The sequence below is a fragment of the Corvus kubaryi genome, unplaced genomic scaffold, assembly GCF_017639235.1.
Source record: "Corvus kubaryi isolate FWS band 111438036 unplaced genomic scaffold, C.kubaryi_AGA036_p1.0 37398, whole genome shotgun sequence".
NCBI classification, from domain to species: Eukaryota; Metazoa; Chordata; class Aves; order Passeriformes; family Corvidae; genus Corvus; species Corvus kubaryi.
The window spans coordinates 52,984,347-53,004,741 of record NW_024581137.1 but is presented as its reverse complement, the minus strand read 5'-3'; the positions used below and the strand labels follow the sequence as shown (position 1 = coordinate 53,004,741).

Sequence of the window (20,395 nt, the reverse complement as noted above, 5' to 3'; positions counted from 1 at the left end):
CGGGTGTTTTACGGGGAGGAGGAGGTGTGGGTGCCATGAAGGCTGCGTTCCCCCGGAGCGGGACCCAGCCGGCGGCAGCCGCGGATCGGGCACGGCCCGGCGGCGGCACCGGCACAAAAGCGCCGCAACGGGAACGACACGGGCACAAAAGCACCGCAGCGGCATCGGGCTGTCTCCGCGGCCGGCGAGGCTGCGACCCGCCCCGGAAGGACACGGCCTGGGCACGGCGCATCCCCCGCTCCTCGCCGGGGATCCCCCGCTCCCGTGTCCCCGCCCGGACCCTGCCCGGCGCGTGGGTGTCCCCAGCCCGCCCCCGGCCCCCCGCTGCTGCCGTGGATTTTTACCTTCATCTTCGAGCTCTAGTTTCTCCAGCATCCCTTCGGAGGCGGCCGGGAGCTGCGAGGGAGCCGGAGCCGCTGCCGCCGCCTGCGGGAGGGAAGAGAGGAGAAGGAGATGAGCATCCAGGCGCGGACTCACCGGCCCCGCGGCGGCATCGGGCGGGGAGTGGTAGCGCGAAGCGGGCGGAGGGGAGGGAAGGCGGGACGGCGGCTGCTGCCCCTCGGCCTCCGCACACGCTGCCGCTCGCACACACCGCGGGGGGAGGAACCGGGGGGAGGAACCGAGGCTCGCCCTCCCCCAGCCCATGAACCCCCGGGTGAAGCCCCGGGCTCCCCCCGGGCTCCCCGGCCGTGCCTCCTGCGGGCGCCGCCTCTTCCCCGCTCGGCGGGAGCGGCTCCCCAGGCGCCCGTTCGCAGGACGGCGCTTCCCGCCACGCCTCGCTGCTCCCCCCTCCCCCCGGCGGAGCGGTTGGTACGTTCCGTTTTGCTGCAGTCAAGCCCGTTGGTCAGCGGCGGGAGGGGGAAGGAGCTACCACTTCCGCGTGGAAAAGGGAGGGCGAGGAGGGGGAGGTTTAGTGCCCTGAGAGCTCTGCCGAGGCCGCTGTCTCTCGCATCCCGTTCCTCAGGCTTGGTTGTTCTCCGGGCTGCTCTGGACTAGAGGAGTGCGAGAGAAGGTGAAGCGGGGGAAACCCTTCTCTCCCCCCGCTAGTGGGGATTGGTACGCTCCCGCGCGTTCACCTGCGAGGCAGCGGCGGCGAAGCGGACGGTTCCACTGCCCCCCGGGGGGTGCAGGGGTGTTGAGGGGGTTTCCCCTGTGTGTGACGGGAGCTCCCGCAAGTGCGCCGAGCCGCTATCCCGCTCCTGGGGTGCCCTTTATCCCGGGATACCCGGTCTGTCCCGGGGTACCGCCATCCCGGGGTCCCCGCTCTATCCCGGGATACCCCCTCTATCCCGGGGTGTCCTCTTTGTCGGGACACCCGCTCTATGTCGGGATACCCCTCTATCCCGGGATACCCGCCGTCCCGGGGTACCCTCTATCCCGGGGTGTTCCCTATCTCGGGATACGCGCTCTGCCCCGAGGTGCCCTCTGTCCCAGGGTACCCGCTCTATCCCGGGGTACCCGCTCTGGGCACGGGCGCGCTCGTTCCCATTTAAAACAATTCCAGATTAAGTTACAATTCAAGATTAGCCCGAATGTCGGCGTCTCCCGGGTACGCGGCGCGGCTCTGCCCTCCCAAAGCCGCCCTGGCAGCAGAGACTGAAGGACGAGGTTCACACCACGGGACGCTTCCGTTTACGAGGGATGGGATTTACTGCCCCCAAATCTGCATCAGAGCCCCTAAGCCAGGCTACGGCAGAAGCAAGGGAAATAAGAAAATATTCGAAATAGATTCGTCATTTACATTTATTTTGACGGTGAGGTGTGGTAAGCTTTAGCTGGGCTTCCTTAACTGTAATGAGCAGGTCCCCACTGGCTGCTTAGGAAGCTCAGCACGACCAGTTCAGGCACAGATGCTGTAGAAGGGGATAAACAGATTATTTCTTTGGCAATAGCAGCAGATCTTGTGGGCAGACACACATGGATGGTACTCCAAAGGAGTCACAGGAGCCATCAGGGAACATTTTAAACCTACTGGTCCCAAGGGGAAGCTCACATTTCAAAAGTTCAGCAAGCCCTTCAAGGAGGGAAGGTTGATTAGACCTACGACAGCACAGTAATGTGCATAAAACGCAGGGAAATATGAAAGATAATGAAAATAAAACTATGATGGGGAGCGAGTGCCAAAATTTATGGGAAAACAGAAAGCCGTCTTGTAATTTCTCAAGTCCAGTGAAGCTTCAAGCAAGAAAACTAACTGTTGGTGACAGCTTTTTTCTTTTCCCAAGCTGCCTCTTTCTAAGGACACTTCTAAGGATATATGAGGAAGTTAACAACAGCCAGTTCTTCTTTACTGTAAAGATCCTTTGAAAATAAAATTCTAGAGTATTTCATTCATAGGTGTATTTTTAAGACACTTACAGGATTTCAGTAAATGTTCTAACTGACCACTCACACAAGATACCAGAGCAGTTCATATTAATTTATAATATTTTCAGCCTACTAATCAAAATGCTTTGGAAGCTTTTAATTATCTCTGTGAGCTAGCTGTAACAGCTCTAAATTAATTATCTTCCTTATCGTGTACCTTGATAGTGATAAGAATTTTTAACATCATTTCCTAACCAAAGGAAGAGAAGAAGATGACCTATCTGATTGGAAATAACTGCCTTGATTTTGTTTATTTATTTTTTTTTTTATTTACTCCCCATAATTATCTAGTAAGCACTAGCCATGAGGAAATGTAGCTGGAAGTGACACTGAGACTTGAAAGGTGTGCATTGAATTTCACCTGCTACAGAACATGATATGTTCATAAGAAGTCAGTTAAGCCTACACTGTGCTGTGAACCTCAGAGCTCACTGCAAGATTGGGGTTTTACAGTGGCAGAATCTACATCCAGACCAAGAGTACTATGAGAAACTCAGCATAATAAAAAGACAGTAATTTAATATACAACAGAGATTTGTAATGGAAACATGTTGTACCATCCACACTGCTCAAAAAAGAAACCCAAAGGAAATGGAGAACTAAAGGCTGAAACCCCATCCTTCAATGTGCCTGCAGTCTCACGATTTGTTTAAACCAATTTTGGCACAAGCTGCTGATCATGGCGTTCCTCTTGCTCCTCACTTTGCTTTCTGGCTCCTTTTGGCTTGTAGGCAACACAGTGACTCAGAACAGGAAACTGATGCAGCTGAAAACCAAAGGGACTAAAAGAAAAGATTGGGTTTTATCCAGATCAGCTCCTGATCCAACTCACTGTTTAGTTGTATCAGCACTGGCACACAAATTGTCTAGGGCAGGAGTGACAGTGGGACCACACCTTCTGGGAACAACCCACTCTTAAGTCAGCCTAAATCATGGTCAACACACTGTCCTGTTCGTTGTGGACAGGATTAGACAAATTAGAAGATCTTTTCAACAGTATTGTCTCTATACAAACTCCTTCTGTAATTTTACACAAGGATTACTGGGTAAAGATAAAGAAAAAATGTTTCCTTAAAAGGACCTGTAATTTCCAGTAGGGTGATATTATATATTGCAACATTTCCTACCTGGGTTTTCTGTGCCTATTTGTTCTACTGCCACAGAAGGTTTCCCTTAACTATAACCAAGGGATTTATCCAAATTATCCTTCAAAAATTTGATATCAGAGTGTATCAGGTAACCCATTTTAACTGTTTGAGATACCCACTGCAACAGGACAGTACACGCTTGTATCCTAAATACTGCCAGGCAGCATAAATGCTAGAGAGAAAAGTTAAGAAGAGAAATATGTGCAAACCCAAAACTGCCTGAATACATTTTTTGTTTGCCACATTTTTACAGGAATGCTATTTATGCCAAAAAACCCTCACAGACCTACAACACAACCTTAATACAGCAGTGGCATCAATCTTTGTAGAGACAAAGTAAAACAATTCATGGTTGATACAACAGCAAAAGTCATAAAAGGTAGATGTAAACAAAAGAGATTTTAAGATTTCTGGGAAGGCTGGAATGTAAATTTTAATTGGTAACTGCTTACTTTGGCTGTTTTCTTTAGCTTCCTAGGGTAAAGGGAGTGAGGAGTGACTAATACTCTGTGGAAGTAAAATCAGTCCTGTAAATTATAGATGCACTTATAATGAAAACATTAAAGCTTATCTGATAATCTCTGTTTCTTTTTTCTGATAATCTAGGAGTCCTTTCAGTCCTGTGTCCTACTGAAGGAACATCATTCTTTATCATAAGAACATGCTAAGTATTTAAGCCATGGTTCAGGGACGTGAACCCTGATTAACATCAGCAGATCATCATTTTTTATATAGTTTCCTGTCGTCTTGCCCTACACTCTTTGGTGTAACTTTGATTCCAGGATGTGTAAGAGAACAACTACCCCCATTTCAAGCAGATAAAGGGAAGAAGGATCATCAGTAACAGCCAAGGTGTGCACCCAAAGCCAAGGCACTCTCAGTCTCTCTAATGACAGGCTGGAAGTGCTGAGGGGAGCAGATGCAGTGTGAGTTCACTGGACTTTTGACACTTGCCTGACACACACACAAGCAAACCAGATTGTCTGGGTGAAACAACTGCTAAAGGTCACAACAATATTCTCAAGGAAGGTACTAAGATTTCTTTATCTAACTGGAAGGGCTTAAGAGAGGGTTCCACAGAGGTCTGTGTTCTGTCTAATATCATTCAGTGTTTCCACCGATGGCTCGATGAAGAAATAATGAATAATCTGACCACATTTTCAAATGACTCACAGTGACTCAGTGGTAAAAGAAGCTGCTCTTTTAGGGACAGCCCTAGAACTTGAAATAATCTTGAAAATTGCTGCAGTGCTTTGAAAAACAGGATGCACTTTAATATGGGTAAGTTGTGTGTGGGAATAAAAATAAAATGGGAAAGGACTGACTTTCAGAAGTCATGCAAGGAAAAGACCTGGGAGTGAAACTAAATGTGAGACTACAATGTCAGCTTCTTGGAAATTAAAAAAAAAAATCACACTATTTACAAATGTGTTAAAGGTAAGACATGGAGCATCTGTTCTACACATTCCCTGGTTAGATGCCAGCTGGGATACTGCATTCAGTTTTAGGGATTAAACTGAAGAATGAACTAAGTCTAAAAAAAGGAACAGCAATGACCTAGGTGTTCAGAAAACATGACCTGTAAAGAAGAACTTGAAAACATCCCAGTTTCTTCATCTACAAAGGCAAAAAAAAAAAAAAAAGAAAAAAAAGAAGACGGAAGGAAAATACCTCAACAGTCTCCAAACATGATGTGTTTTTGCAAGAAGAAAAATGATTAATTATCTTCTGCGTCCACTGGTTATGGGATGAGAAGTTATCTACTTAGCCTTTAGCAAAGAATTCTTAGGTTGGACTTTGGGAGAACTTTCTGAATGCAACAGAAGTGAAGCACCAGCATGTTTTGCTGAAAAAAACTCTAAAATCTTCATCACAGGAGGATTAATAGGCTAAAAAAAATCTCATTTTTTCATTATTATTTCCATATAGTTGATTGTGTTGATGGGGGAAAATGAATTTTTAATGTCCCTTCCAGACTTGTTTTTTTTTTTTATTTTCTATATTTGTCCAATCTTTAGAAAAATATTTATAGTCTTAGTATGATAATTCAATGAGAATTCTTTATATGTACGTTATGTACAAAAACCAGTTTACTAAGCATCTAATACAAATGTAAATTTTCTTTTTCTCCCTTCCTTCAAAAAAGTAGCCTTAATCCTGAAAGAGAAAAATTCTAAAGCAAATATTGTCTGAGTACTAATAAAGATTACATATTGGTCTTTGGTGACTAGGTAGGAATAGAATGAATAACCTAAAAAAAGAAATGCTGCTGCAAGTCACAACTCTGTGTGGAACAGACTTACTCAGGCATTGCAACAAAAGTGTTACCTGTGCTTTATTTAGAAATAGGCATTTCCAGGTAAATTCAAGGCTGCCTTTCTCTTTCCTGATGGCTGAATATGGATATGCTGGGGTGCCACCTGCACAGCTCAGCAGTAAAACTGAATGCCCTTCCCAGCACTTCAGAAAAAAAAAAGCTACTTACCTTATAAAACCTAATGGATTGAAGAGCAACAGAAGGAATTCCCATCTAAATGCAAATCAAGGCAAAGCCATTTTGAATGCAAGAGTAAACTACGAATGGTAATTTTCCCACCATTTGCTACTGCTCCGTACTACAATTACAGTTCTACACAACTGAAGTAGTTAACAACTCCTCTCCTGATGAACTGTCAAAGAACAACTTACCATTTTTCCCAAATGTATGTCATAAATATGTTTATTCTCTTGCAATCTGTGCAAAATTAATTTAGAACACTTCCTGCTTATTTTTGGTTTACTTTAGCCTGGTTTGTGAAGTGGAAAAGGACAAGTTATTGGAGAGAAAAAGTTTTCATCTGCTGGTTAAACTGTAAATTAAACTCCTACTTGTTTTTTGCTATAGTGTGGTAACTGATACCGGTGGGTTTATGACAGCTGAGAACACTTTAATCAGTGAGGCTGAGGTCAGGATCCCAGCTTGGATCCCTTCTGTGTTTGAAAATGCCACCTGTGTGGTACAAATGCTGACTGGAGTGGCAGTCCCTGAGTCTGTGGGGTGTTTGAGGATACGGTCCCAGCACAGAGCTCTGGGTCTGGTCTGACACGGAGTCCTCTTCATCTCAAAAAGCTCAGAGTGAACAAAGCAGCTGAGCAGGAACTGTAGTTTCTACCTTTTATTCTAAAGAAAGTCTGCTCCAGCACCAAACAAACCAGTAAGGAAGGGGATGCTTCATACAAAATACTGGATTCGGGTTTTTATTTCCCATATCCAGAAGGAATGCAATAAAAATTGCTTTGGTCTTAAAAGGCTTTTGAAATATTAAATGCTCTACTCACATCAGTGCATACTGTGTGTAATGAAGGTGGCTCAGATTTTACAGTTTGTTTAGAACAGGGTAACCAAGCCCCATTAAAAAGCCTGTCACTGACAATGTTCCCCACTGGATCCTTACTGGATTCAGCTGGGTGCTCTGTCCCTAATCTGAGAGGCCCTCGACGAATTAGGGGCACACCTGTCCTGCAGCAGATATGAAAGTGAGGGAGCAAGAGTATCTAGTCTAAATGTATTTCTAGTATTTACTGTGAGGCTGAAAAAGCTCTAATGATTTCATTTCGAAACAGCTCAGACAGAGTCTACCATTGGATAAGAACTCCACCCTGAAAGGATTTTTTTACTTCATCCCAATATCATCAGAATATGACTCACACAGTGATCCAAAGCAGGAGCCTTTTGGCATGGAATACAGAAGAACTGTATATTGCTTTTACATTTTATAACGAGCCTCCTGCTACAGGTATCCTCCCACATAACAGTAGCTATGATATTAATTACTTTACAGAGTTAATTGTTAGTGATAAGCAGTTGAGGATCTTTAGCAGGTCAAATGGGTAACATAAATGGAACAACAATAAATTTTAGCCAAATCATTAATAATAAAAAAAAAAAAAAGGAAATTTGGAGTGCATTCTGCACAAGGAAAGATGATGAAATGGACAATATTCTTTTCTACTGATTCCCCACTGCAATACTGAGTATTGAAATCTCCTTACCCTGGAGATACGTGAAATGAACGTGCAGAGAGATTTCACATTTTTAGTGGTGAGCCCTGCCTAAATATTTCTGTATGGAAATGAACTTGCATTTTAATCCCAGTGAGTTTTGTTCCTGACTTAATTGAGAACAGAAAAGATTTACAAAACTTCCTTTGATCTAACACCAGAAACAACCTATTTTACACACAAACAGTGTCCTCCAGCACCTCAGTTTAAGGCAAAAAAAATGGTCCCAGTGAGAGAAGAGTTAAGCACTTCTGAAAAATAAACTTCAAAGAAAGGAAAATATGAAGGAATAGACTAGATCCCAAGTGAAATTCTTAGAGAGAAGTCAAGGCAGGAGTGGAGAAGAGTCAGGATTTGTTTACATAACCTCTAATCTGTAGCTGTGTGTCTGATCCTGTATCACTCTGCTACTCAGCTAAGGTGGAGTTTTGAGTCAAGAATATCAGAGGCATTCTCTAGACAAGCCCTTGTGGCCAGCATTCCTTCCTCAGATTACTCATGTTGAGTATAGGTGGAGTCCAAATCAAAATTATCAGTGTGACATGTTATTAATCAAACAGCCCAACAATTTAAATCCTGTCCTTTTGAACACAACTGTCAAAGAAGTCAAGCACTTGTGAGGAACCAACCTGAGTTTGTTACGAATACAGATGTCACAAGTGTTCTACCTGACTGCAAACACAGGGATGCCACTTGGTTTTTATCTCTTCCAGAGTTTTTAAGTGTTCTTGTAGTAAATATTTGTTACTGTATATGCTCAAAAAGACTTCAGCTGCTTTTACACATATGCTTGAGTGCTCCTTAGGCTCTTTGAAATAGGACCAACCTCTCATCACACTCAGGGGCTCAGTTAAGAGCAAGGGGAAATTATTGCGGGAGAGAGCTGCAGCAATCAGGTGCTAAGCCTGAATATAGTAGATATTTTCTTGTGAGAAATGTACATTTAAACAAACAGAACAGATTAAGATGCTACTAATGGTAAAAACAGGTAAGCATCCACTAAGTTGAAGTGAATGGAAAAGAAGAAAGTGAGCCCATATTGATGTGTGTCTTCATTTGCTGGCATTGAGTACAGGATTATTCGTGTTAGTTAAAGTTATGCACTTACTTAAGTATTTTAGCTGGATTGAGGCCAGAGTACTGATGAGTAATCTGCAGAACCGAGGCCACTGAGAATAACAAATGAAAAAAAAAATACTCAAATCTGATTCAAATAAACACATTTACTATCTACCATTTTGCTTTCTTCATCTTAGGGTTATATTTCAAAGCTCACTCATGAGTAGTGACTTCACTGTGTGAACACTTATTACACCAGCTTTCAGTGATATTTTTTAAACTTAAAATGAAACACTTTCCCCCATAAAAGCCTGAAGTTAATTGATACCACACTTGAGGCTTGAGTAAACTATGCAAAATTCTAGTAAACTACTTGTAGTACATCATCAAAATGTAATTTTAGAATCACAAAATGGTTTGGGTTGGAAGGGATCCTAAAGATCATCTTGTTCCAACCCCCTGCTCTGGTCAGGGACACCTTCCACTAGACCAGGTTGGCTCAGCGCCCCATCCAACCTGGCCTTGAACATTTTCAGAGATGGGGCAGCCACAACCTCAAGTCCAGCGCTTCACCAGCCTTACAGTAAATAATTTCTTCTTAAAATCTATTCTAAACCTTCCCTCCTTCAGCTTAAGACCATTTCCCCCTGTCCAGTCACTACATGCCCTTGTGAAGAGTCTCTCTCCAGCTCTCTTGTAGCCCCTTACGGCACTGGAAGGTGCTCTAAGGTCTCCCTGAAGTTCTTTCCATTCCAAGCAGCCCCAGCTCTCCCAGCCTGTCATTTTTATGACCATCAGCAGTTCTGAAAGGCTGGAATCAGATCTACTGAACCTGGACATCAGATGTAGGGCAGAGTTACAAGGGTGGCTTTCTGAGAAATACAGACAACCTTCAGCTCAGAGCTGAGTCACCCAGAACCTCAATAAAACTTCAAGAAATTTGCATGGACCTGGACTGAACAAATAACCCCCTCTGTGGCACGAGCTGCTGTGCCTCAAGGTGCAGGTAACTCCAGCTAAATAGGAAACTTTCTGCACTTTCTGCAGGGCTCACCACAACTGAGAATCCCAGGAGAGCTACAGAAGGAGCTTTTGGAAGCTCTCTCAAAGAGGCAGGCAAATATAATGATGTATTTTTTCAGTGAAGTTCTAGGAAGACTTTGAACACCGAGGAGAACTTCCTTGTAGCACTCAGGGCTTGTGTGTTTGCATTAGATTTCAAGCCCACCCTGCAGCTGACAAACTCGAGGCATGAATGCTATCAGGGGCCCCACTACAGCTTGTGAGGCCTGTTATCTCACAGTAGCTGCTATTATGCACAAAACCCCCAACATATTAATAAACTTCCTTCAACATACAGACTATGGTTGACCTGTAATCTCCAAGTAAATTAATTTTTCACTAAAAGCTGTTTTTCAGATGGCACTGAATGTGCATAGCTGGAGGAACCTAACCTTCCTGAATTCATTCCAGATTACTGCTGATCACTCCAGGCCTCATTTTTGTGTGCTGCCTCTTTTTTTTAATTGCTATGCACAAAATAATCTGCCATGACAGCAACATGCAATGGATATCTTCCTTCTGCCACACATGCTTTCCCTTTTAACAGCCTCTTAACTACATCCTTCCAATCATTCCAGGTACACTGCCAGTGAAACCAGATTGTGTTCAGTGCTGGTTCTGTGGTTTGACACGCTCTGGAAGGGCTGAAACAAGGGTTGTGCTGAGCAAGAAGCGTATCAAGCACCTGAGCTCAATGTTTCATGACTACAAACAAGATCATAAAGGGACATGCAAATAGTGGTAAGGCTTTTCCCTGTATTCCAGGAAGTAGAACTGAAAAAAGTGAAATGAGTTCCACACTAAGGAGCAGGGATACACCTCCAGCAAGCCAGCCACCATGCTCATGTTCCTGCAGAGCTGGTAGAGATGCAGATACAAAAGTTTAGTCATGGGCAGTGGATGCTTTCAGTGTGGATATGTCAAATGCTGGGTTCACAGCATGTAACCTTAGATGCAGATTGAGTCTGTAGTTAAATGTCGGCGAAGAGCTGAAATTATTTCTTGACATGCCTCCCTGGGGCTCAGAAGAGCAGCTGACTTCACAGTGATCTTTTGTGTAAATCTTGATGTGCTCTGAAAACATGAGGGCTTCCTGGCCACAGTTACAGCCTGGAGTGTAAAAGCTTGTTGCTACAAACTTTAAACACAACAGATTCTATCTATGCTTAGCTTATCTTAAGCCACTTGCAGCTCCTGTTCAAAAAATATCTGAGTTAAGTATAATTTTTTAATGTATTTATCACTAGAACATTTCTGACTTAGAGCACTGTAGCCCCATTTTTTTATAAATGGGAAACTGAGGCACTGAGAGACCAAGTGACTTGGGGCTGCACAAGTAATCTCTGATGGTGCAGATGGTTGCAGCCAGGTCTCCTTGATCAGCTGTTGGCATTATTTTTCTCCTCTTTAAACTCTTGCTTTCCTTAATGACTCTGCAACTGAAACCCTCAGTGAATTCCAAGATTTCTTCCCTGAAACAGCAACAACCAAATGCTCGAGGTCATGAGAAAAAGAAGGTTGAAGAACACATCCATATCTTCAGAGTGTAACCTCTGTACCTATAAAATCTTTGATGATCGAAGAAACTACTTAGTAACCTGTTTATATTGTACCATAGCCATGCCCTCATGGCATACTCCAGGAAAGACAGTTGTGCACTTTCTGTGGCAACTATTTTGTATCAAGAGTCGTGCGGCCAGCAGGACTGGGGAAATGATTGTCCCTCTGTAGTCAGCACAGGTGAGGTCACACCTCAAGTGCTGTGTCCAGTTCTGAGCTCCTCACAAGAAAAACATTGAGGGGATGGAGCGTGTCCAGAGAAGGGCAGTGGAGCTGGAGAAAGGTCTAGAGAGTGAGTTCTGTTAGCAGCAGCTGAGGGAGCTGGGGGGTTTTGCCTGGAGACAAGGAGGCTCCAGGGGAGACCTTATCACTCTCTACAGCTCCCTGACAGGGGGGCGCAGCCAGGTGGGGTTGGGCTCTGCTCCCAGGCAACCAGTGACAAGACAAGAGGCCATAACCTCAAGGTGCATGAGGGGAGGTTCAGTTTGGACATCAGGAGGAATTTCTTCATGGAAAGGGTTGTTAAACATTGGAAAAGAGGCCCGAGGAGGTGCCGGAGTCACCATCCCTGGAGGTGTTCAAGAAATGACTGGATGTGGCACTCAGTGACCAGTCAAAGGTTGGACTCAATAATCTTAGAGGTCTTTTCCAGCCTGAATGATTCTGTGATTCTGTATTCCTCACAGTGCTTCCTAAGAGATCAGCTTTGGCAGTGTCCTGTTCCTGTGTGCAGGATGTCTGTTGGGATGTACTTTTGTGCAGTTGTTTCTGGCAGCCTCAAGGGAAAGGGATAGGAAAGGGGTCAGGTGTCTTCTCTCATAAGTTGTGTCTCCATCTGTAGCTGTTCCCATTTACACAAGGAGCTCGGTCCTGAGGTAGGACACACCATGAATGTTTCCAAGTAAATACAATCCTGACACCCAAAGAAATGCCAGACACACAACAGCAGGCAGATAGCCATCTTCCAGCTGCCACCCTCCCTGCCACTCAGTCAGCAGCATTTGTCACCAAGAGCTCTCCTCTCCTCTCCTCTCCTCTCCTCTCCTCTCCTCTCCTCTCCTCTCCTCTCCTCTCCTCTCCTCTCCTCTTTTCTGAACCTTTAATATTTTCCTCTTTTCTCATCCTCTGTCCTTCAGCTTCCTTTCTCATCTTCAGTACCTGCTGTTGTCATTTTTAAATGTTTTAATAGACCATAAAAATTGCACAAAGACCCTGATCCAGCAAAGTGACTTGACACACACTTAGCTTTAAGTGCTCCAGTACTGTTGACTCCAACAGAGCTACCACTGTGCTTAAATCCAACCACATATTTAAGTGTTTTCCTGGATCAAGGCCATCACCACATTGACATCAGCCAGAACAAAACAGCACCTGAGATTCAGCAACATAAATACATAGCAACCCCAACCAAACCCAGTGCTGTAACCTTCAGGTTACCTTTCCTCAGTGCCTTCTGTCATTGCTAACTCTGTTATGGCTACACTTAAAATCTCTTCTGCAGGCATGCACTGGAGGTAGTGTTTAGGAACAACCCTGCTTAAGCCAATGCTTTCTTACAGTTTTAGAATTTGCCTGGCCTGTTTTGCTAGATCAGGCTCTTGGACAACGAGGTCCCCAGGGCAAAAAGCATGTTTATTTTTCTGCTTGAATCATATGTGCTCATATACCACAAAATAGCAGTTAATAACTTTCTGTTCAGAGGTACAAGGAAGAAGACTCTCTACATACCACAGATGCCCTGGCTTGTGCAGTTGCAAGTGACAAAGTATGATAAATCAAAATTTCAAAAGTCTAAGGTACTAACCTTAGCACTGGCAGTTTACTGTAACCCTAAACATGCAAAAAGACTAAAGTAATCCCTCCCCTCTTGAATTCTGCTCCCTTCCTTTGTTTTGCTGACCTTCTCCCTCCATTACTTTATCTCTTTTATTCTCTGTTGATTACTTCACTGGTTTACGCTTCAACTTATAAACCCCATATGGTAGGAGACTTCTCCTTTGTTAATCATAAAATAAGATTATGCACACCTTGGGCCCTGTACAAATCATTATTGTCTTCCTACAAATGCTTTCCACATGGCCCCACCCTCAGTTCCAGCTGAGAACTGAGCTGCTGTTGTGAACAAGCTCAAAGAATAAATATTTTGCATTCATTTCACCAGCACAATGGAAACATTTTTCCAAGCTGCTGCCAAGATGGTATCTAGTCCTTCTCTGAGTCAGCAGCCCATGCAGCTGACTTTCAAATGGCCAAACTTGCTTGATTGTAATCTTAAAAGAAAAAAAAAACAAACCAAAAAACAAACCAGCTGCATTTTTAAAGAGCTGTTTTGCTCTCCTCTTGCACAAGCAGGTAGTGACACTATAAAATGTGAAAGCTGAGAGAAAGAAGGCAAACAGGAGTGAGCCCTTTTTGGGTTGTCTCCTTTATTTCTCCTAACTTCACCAGTTTATTTCATCCAGTCAGAGGAAGGCACTGGGGAATGTTGTGAGGAAGTGAGAAAGGAATACGACTGCTTTACACAGAAAATTTCCTTCTGGTATCAACCAGCCTTTTACATTCTTTAAAGATCTGTTGGCCATTAAAGACAGTGCATCTAAAAATAAAATACAGACAAAACTGAGTTAAGGGAGATGAAGATGATTAGGAATTCTAGGAGTTCCCTTCCATAAGAATTTTTTCCTTATTCTTAGGTCACTTTCCCTCTAGTCTGATCCAGAAGCAGGAAAGGTACAACCAAACAGGTTCAAAGCTGTGTATCTCTCTTCCATTCTCATGGAAAAACTTTGGTCTATAATCCCTACTGCTTTATGAATTAACAACCCTGATGGTGGATAATTTCAGTGTTCCAAAATTGCCCAGATACAGCTGGTAAGAAACTGTCACTGACCCTGCATGAAACTGCAGCTTTATATTAAATCACAGAGTAGACATCCGGCTTCTAATCACTGATGGAGGTCACTCTTACCAGAAGTTCTGATCTTCTAAGCAGAATAACAGGATGCTTATTAAATTAACAAGTCTAAAATTCAGAAAAAAAAGTGCCATGAGAAATCAGTTCAATGGGTAACATGAGGCTGTCCCTCCAGCACTCTCTTACATCATGGTACTTAACCAAAAGGTATCTATTTATATAGACACACGAGGCCAGATCCTTAGGTTTAGCCTTTTTATACCATGCATAGTGCAGGATTTACGGTGATAAAAGTAATTTAGGTTTAAGCTACTGACTCTGTCTTCAGGGTGCTGGGGTCATGATTTTGCAGTACCAATGAGTATCTTTAAAAAGCCCCAGAGATGCTCTACTTTTAATTGCCTTAGCTACTTATAGCCTCATGAGAGCTGTCAAAGCAGCTGGGAATTGATTGGACTCAGCATGCTGGATATTCATCCTTTCCACCTCACCTTCCTCCTTTTGATCTAGGACTAGGAGGAACAGGAATGGTAGGACTTCATGTCATTAAAATAAATTCTCCACTGAGTGAACCCATAGATAGTAAATTAAATTATTTCTGTAGCTGCAGAAAAAGCCTAAAGTTGACACAGATGCACATTTCCTTAGGGCAGAAAAAATCATCTTTATGCAATAAAATTTCTCTGCATTGTAAGACTGATTGCATGAATCTGGACACTGCAACCAGAATACAAATATATGAGGACACCAGTGTTTCAGGAGGTTGTGGTTGAACATTTTTTCTTTTAAAACAAGTAAGTAGCTTTAAAAAAAAAACCCAACAAATCAGTATAAAAGGGAAAACAAGATGCTTTTTGCATATTCTAAATACTAAAATGGGAGAAAACCACCAAATGGGATACAAAAGATATGGCTAATAGGGAGAAAGTGAAGTGGGGAAACAGAACATTAAAAAAATGGGAGCTGTAATTAAAAAGTGTGATACAGCTGAAGCTTTCTATTTTTGTAAAGTTCAGATTCAAATGAGCTGGTTCACTTATTCTTTATGTTGCACTAAATCTCACTACGGACTTTCCAACCATATTAAAAAATTCTCCTATGAATTTATATTCGATTCAGTGGAGCCAGCATGATGCTCTGTCAAAGGAGACTGAAATCAAAATCAGGTGGGTCCAAACATTTTCCCAGGAGTATTTTCATAATTGTTGTAGAGCTCATCGCAGAGTGATTCCTTTACTGGGTTTGCAACTAATTAGTAATGTGCTCACTATTGGAGAAATATTTTAAATTTAAACACATTTTCACATGGATAGCAACAGTTCCCATAGGGAGAAAGGATTAAGCAAGGATAGCTTGTTAGAGCCCCTGGGATCTCTTAGGGAACACAAGCACCTACCCGAGTGCTGCTATTAAGGCACTTAAAAGAAGCCTGGACACACCAGCACTGCCAGAGCTTTGTCACTGCTAAATGAGAGCCTTTTGGGCTCTAATTTTGGTGATCAGTTCACTGTGGTGTGAATCACAGCTGAATCTCAGTAATGTCTTGGCACTCTCATACACTGCCTTAAACCACACAAATGCTGAAATAAGGAGTTTTGGTACGTTGGAAAACTGGATTCCTTTATCCCCTGCCTGTACTGTTTTGGGTTTTTTTTAAGACAACCTCAGAATCAAAGAACACTTTTCTGTTCTCTTCATCAAATTTCAATCTCTTTACTCACCCAGCAGATTATGGAGCTCTGATAGGTGGCTTTTTGGAGAGAGCCAAACCAAAGGACCTGCTGCACACATCCTGGCTCCCAGGCTCCTTGCCAGCACAGGGTGTGATGTAACAGCCTCTCACGCTGAACAAGTTAACAGCCCTGTTTTGGAGTTTACTACATTTTGGCTAAGAAACAGCATGAATAGCTTTGCAGGGAAGCGCTAGTGTTTAACAAGCGAGTAGCTGCAGGAACAATCTGGTTTCTCCCTTTTATCCAGGACTGGAAGAGAGTCCCAGCTGTACATTACGTCTCTCCTCTCCCATATGCTGGACCAGCAAGGACTGTGCAAAATGAATACAGACCAGACTCCCTTCTGTGTGCTCTGTCTGCAGTTTTAACAGGACTCAGTCACACAAGATAAGAGTAAGTCTCTGACTACCTTCTGGCTGACTTTTCCTCTTGTTAAGAACACTCTGGGACATTACTTGGCTTGAAAGTTATTTGGAGGACAGTGGCTCACTACACAATCATATGGAAAGGACCCCTTGTAGGCATGTTCTGCCGTTGTCACTTCTTGCAAGCAGAGGAAGCCCCAGCCTTGTCTTCCACCAAAAGAGACCTCAAGGACAACACTCCAATCTGGAGCCAGCACCTTCTGGCCTGGGCTCCTCTCATGTTGGGAAAGGGGAAACCTGTAAGGGCCAGGAAATGAGGTACCACAGAAATGCTTGTGTTTGCAGGGAATAGTGGTATTTTCACAGTGTCTCATGCATCAGGGGAAGAAGAAAGGATGAAAGAAAAGGATCCAGCCACATAATGCCCAATGTACCACACTCCACTTCAAAATATGGACAAGGTGGAAACGGCGCAAACACGTTCATTACTGAATTTGCAACCTCTCTGCATTCCTTTCATGGTTCGTAATGTCACACTAGAGAAGAGTTATCATTTACCACTTACTGCCTGAAGGTTACACCATCCAAACAACACAAGGCCAAAGTACAGAGTCCTGAACTGCATTGTGAAAAATCAAGTTGCTCCTTTACCGTTTAATGCAGCGCACAGTAATCTCTAGGTACAGCTTTGATCTCTTATCAGCTGAATTTCTCTTTATAACCTTCTAACTCAGCCACTAGGAACACCCACACACGCAGGGGAGAGCCTGACAGAGCTGCTGCAGTGGTGTGTGACAGCCCCAGCACTTCCAGCTTTGGGCATCTAAAGCGTGCCTCGGTCAGTCAATCCCTTCACAGTCAGCACCGGAGGCTCCTCAGCCCCCTGGGGATCTGATTCATCCTCTGCAAATGCCTCTCTGGGGGATACAGAGACAAGTGGAGCTACCGAACTCCCAGCTTAAGCAGCTCAGATAGGTTTCTAAACTTAGGCGGGATAAATCCAGACCTTGGTGATTACCACAGACACCCATTTAGCATGAGGTTAATTGCTTAGCTTTGTGTACTGTGTTGAGATCATACTCACTGAAGGAGGATCTCCCTCTGTGAGGAACTGCCTCCTGCTATTTATCCCCGCCCCCCCCCCCCCCGAATCAAAGGCTTAAAAATCACATCAAAATACCCGCTGTTGGAAGTGCTACTACAACATGAAAGGTTTTGGTTATATCTGCTGGGAAATAAGTATTTTTATTCTTCCCTCCATGTCTTCTCTCTTACTGAACAGATTTAACCATTCTGCACCTGAGTCTCAGACAGGTAAAAAACAATTTCAGAACCAGCTTTAAATGCCATCAATTATAAGAATGGGCTAAGACCAATTCCAAGTCCTGATACTGCATCTTCCTATAGTCATCTGTTCTTCTGATTTGTTTGGGTTTTTTTAAAATAATATTTCCATGTCTGGGTCCAAGGGTTCCTCTTTCCTACTGCAATATATATGGCAATCGTGAATCATTTGTAATAGTTCTGGGGTCTCACACATTATCATTACCAGTTAAGCAATGTAATAAGTAAATGAGATTTAAGTTGACAGAGCCCTGTAGACAAGAGTCAACTTCTCATTTCAGATGTCAACATAGAAGCTTCCATATCATTAAACTGATCACCTAACAGCATGGCCACTATGAAACCATTTATCATGTAATTTATAACGTATTTTTAAAATAACTGAAATTGTTCTGCCAGCAAATGGTGATGTAAGTAAAGAAGAAATTGAGTTTGCCTCTTACAGATTTGTTTATGGCACATGATTGTGAAATGATGTATTTACGAACACACAGCTCAGAATAAATGAAATGCTTGAAATACAGTACTCAAGTCAAGAATGTTTGTCTACTGCTATTGTATTTGCAAAGGAATGTTGGGTCAATAATTTGCAGGGATTGAAAGACAGCAGTCCTGAGGGAACACTCATCAGCTTCAGATTCATGTCCTCCTGCGGGAACTCAGCCTTTCTCTCTAACAGTGTCTCCTTCTAGAAGAGAATGGCAAATCTAATCTCTCTCTCCAGTCTCTGTTGAAAATTAAATATCCAGAGCTTTGTTCCTCACTGATCTGTGGCTGCTGACATTTATTGCCAAGTAAACCAAAACCCTAATGATTCACTGGCAGCTCTGCACACTCACTGCTCTCAGACATAAATGAGTACAGAGGGTACCAGACAATCAGGTGCTACACATCCCATGTATTTCTGTATCTTCTGAAGAGGAGAGAATTGAGTCCAGCATTCTGAGTTACCCCCCCAGACTCTCTCTTGTACACATATACAACCACAACTGTTCATAAAAACCTGCTGAGAATTTTGTTTCTTTATTCTGGCATCTTGTACTCAGCTTCATGTTTTCTGAATCAGCAGATAATCAAAACCAAAACAAACTTTGCAGTCTTTCAGTCAGCGGAATGTGCTAAGATTATGCTGTTTCCTCACTTCTATTCTAACAGGTACAAAAGACTCTTCTGTAGCTGCATAACACAGATAAACACATTCATATGCAAATAATATAACTGATTGACTAAAACCTACCCAAAACATTTTTCTATCCTACAAACCTTTGGGTTTGGTCAGTATATTCCCAAGAATATATTGACATGGAAAGGCAGTGAGCTGGCTGGAGAAAAACTACTGCTGGGGTTCCCTAACTACAAATGTAGGACTTATTTTAATACTTAAATGATTTACTTTTGCACAGCAGAAGAACAGAAAGTCTGTAATTTGTAGGGAGAGTTTGGCTTGCTTGATCTAAAAAAACAAAGGTTGGCTACTGGTAAAACAGGATGTAGCAAACAATGAATGAAAATGGCCATTAATTATAAGAGCAAATAGTTATAACCTGTCCATGAAAAAATGAGATTGAAAACCAGAGACTTCCTAATGTTTAGAGAAGGGCCCCCCAAAACAGGGCAGGTGTTTTATGGGATGTGTGTGAATGACTTTGACATGGCACATGAACTCTGATCCAGGACCCAAATGCTTTCAGCATCACATCAGCTGCTGCTACTGGAGGTACCTCACACAAAAGCGAAAAGGCTTTGGGATTGCTGTGTTACTGTGTTCAGATCCTGGAACAACTTTCCCATGGGTGAGTGGGAGGAAACTTCCTGCTTTTAAATAAATTACTGAGAACTGGAACAAAACAGAATTTGTAGCAACTGACCTTGTGAACCTGTATGCCCTTTGCAGTTCTAGATGTCTAGATACAGAAAATGTTGAAGATTTTGTATTTCAGAGGGAAAAAAAGAGAAAAAGCTGGGCAAGGCAGATGCAGGGTAGTTTACTCTGGTGACATGTCATGGTCTGCTGGTTCCATGAGTCAGAGGAATGGAAAGATACAGTCAATGTGAAGGAATTAACACAAAAGGGAAAATGGGCAAAATGGCAGAGGAGAAAGAAAAGGAGAGTGATGCCTCTGCAGCTCAGGCTGGCCAAGGGAGAGGGGAGGAGGCACAGAGCCATGCAGTACTGGAGAATATCAGAGGCTGGAATTCATGTATTCCCAGGAACTGCTGAGTTCATGCATTACCAGGAACTGAAGAAACCACTCTTATGAAGACACCTGTGCTATGTGGGAGGCTGGATAAATGCCCTGGTAGAGCTGCCCTTCTTTTTCTACTCTCTGAGCTGGGGCAGGAGGTGTGATAGCGACTTGTGCTATTAGTCACCAGCTGTTCCAGTCATCTCAGACTCCAGAGGCAGCAGGAACTCAGAACCCCGGCAGCTTAGACTTTGAATTTCTTTTTTATGTGCTCTCTTTGGCTGCTAACTCTCTCATCAGCTCTTCTTAAAAGGAGATAAAAGACGATCCTAAATAAAATTTTATCCATCTCTGGGGTGGCATCTCAGCAGTGTATGCTGAGATCTGTAGCCATTGCAAAACTCACTTTGAAGGTAGTGCAAAGATTAGTTACTAGTTAGGTAAATCAGAAGAGAGCCACACCTCTGGATTCCCAATACCCTCCCAGCCAAATTCTGAAGGAAATTGAAGTAAAAGGCTTTGTTCTCATTCTGTCCCACAGTATGGACACACACTGCAGCCCATCAGTTGTACCACAAGACACAGTCCACACACAACCCTGTACATTTCCCAGTGG

At 43.3% G+C, this 20,395-nt stretch overlaps 1 protein-coding gene across 7 annotated transcripts in view; it reads right to left on the bottom strand.

Moving 5' to 3' along the window:
* Positions 1–20,395, bottom strand: part of PRKAG2 (protein kinase AMP-activated non-catalytic subunit gamma 2) — a 212,843-nt gene that overhangs the window by 46,971 nt on the left and 145,477 nt on the right. For 6 of the 7 annotated variants that reach the window (XM_042044417.1, XM_042044420.1, XM_042044416.1 and 3 more), the window contains one exon: positions 345–426. In XM_042044417.1, coding sequence (XP_041900351.1) covers positions 345–426 — 82 coding nt within the window. Of the gene's footprint in view, positions 1–344; positions 427–693; positions 790–20,395 lie in introns of those variants that run through there. The other variant, XM_042044423.1, reaches the window with a different exon arrangement.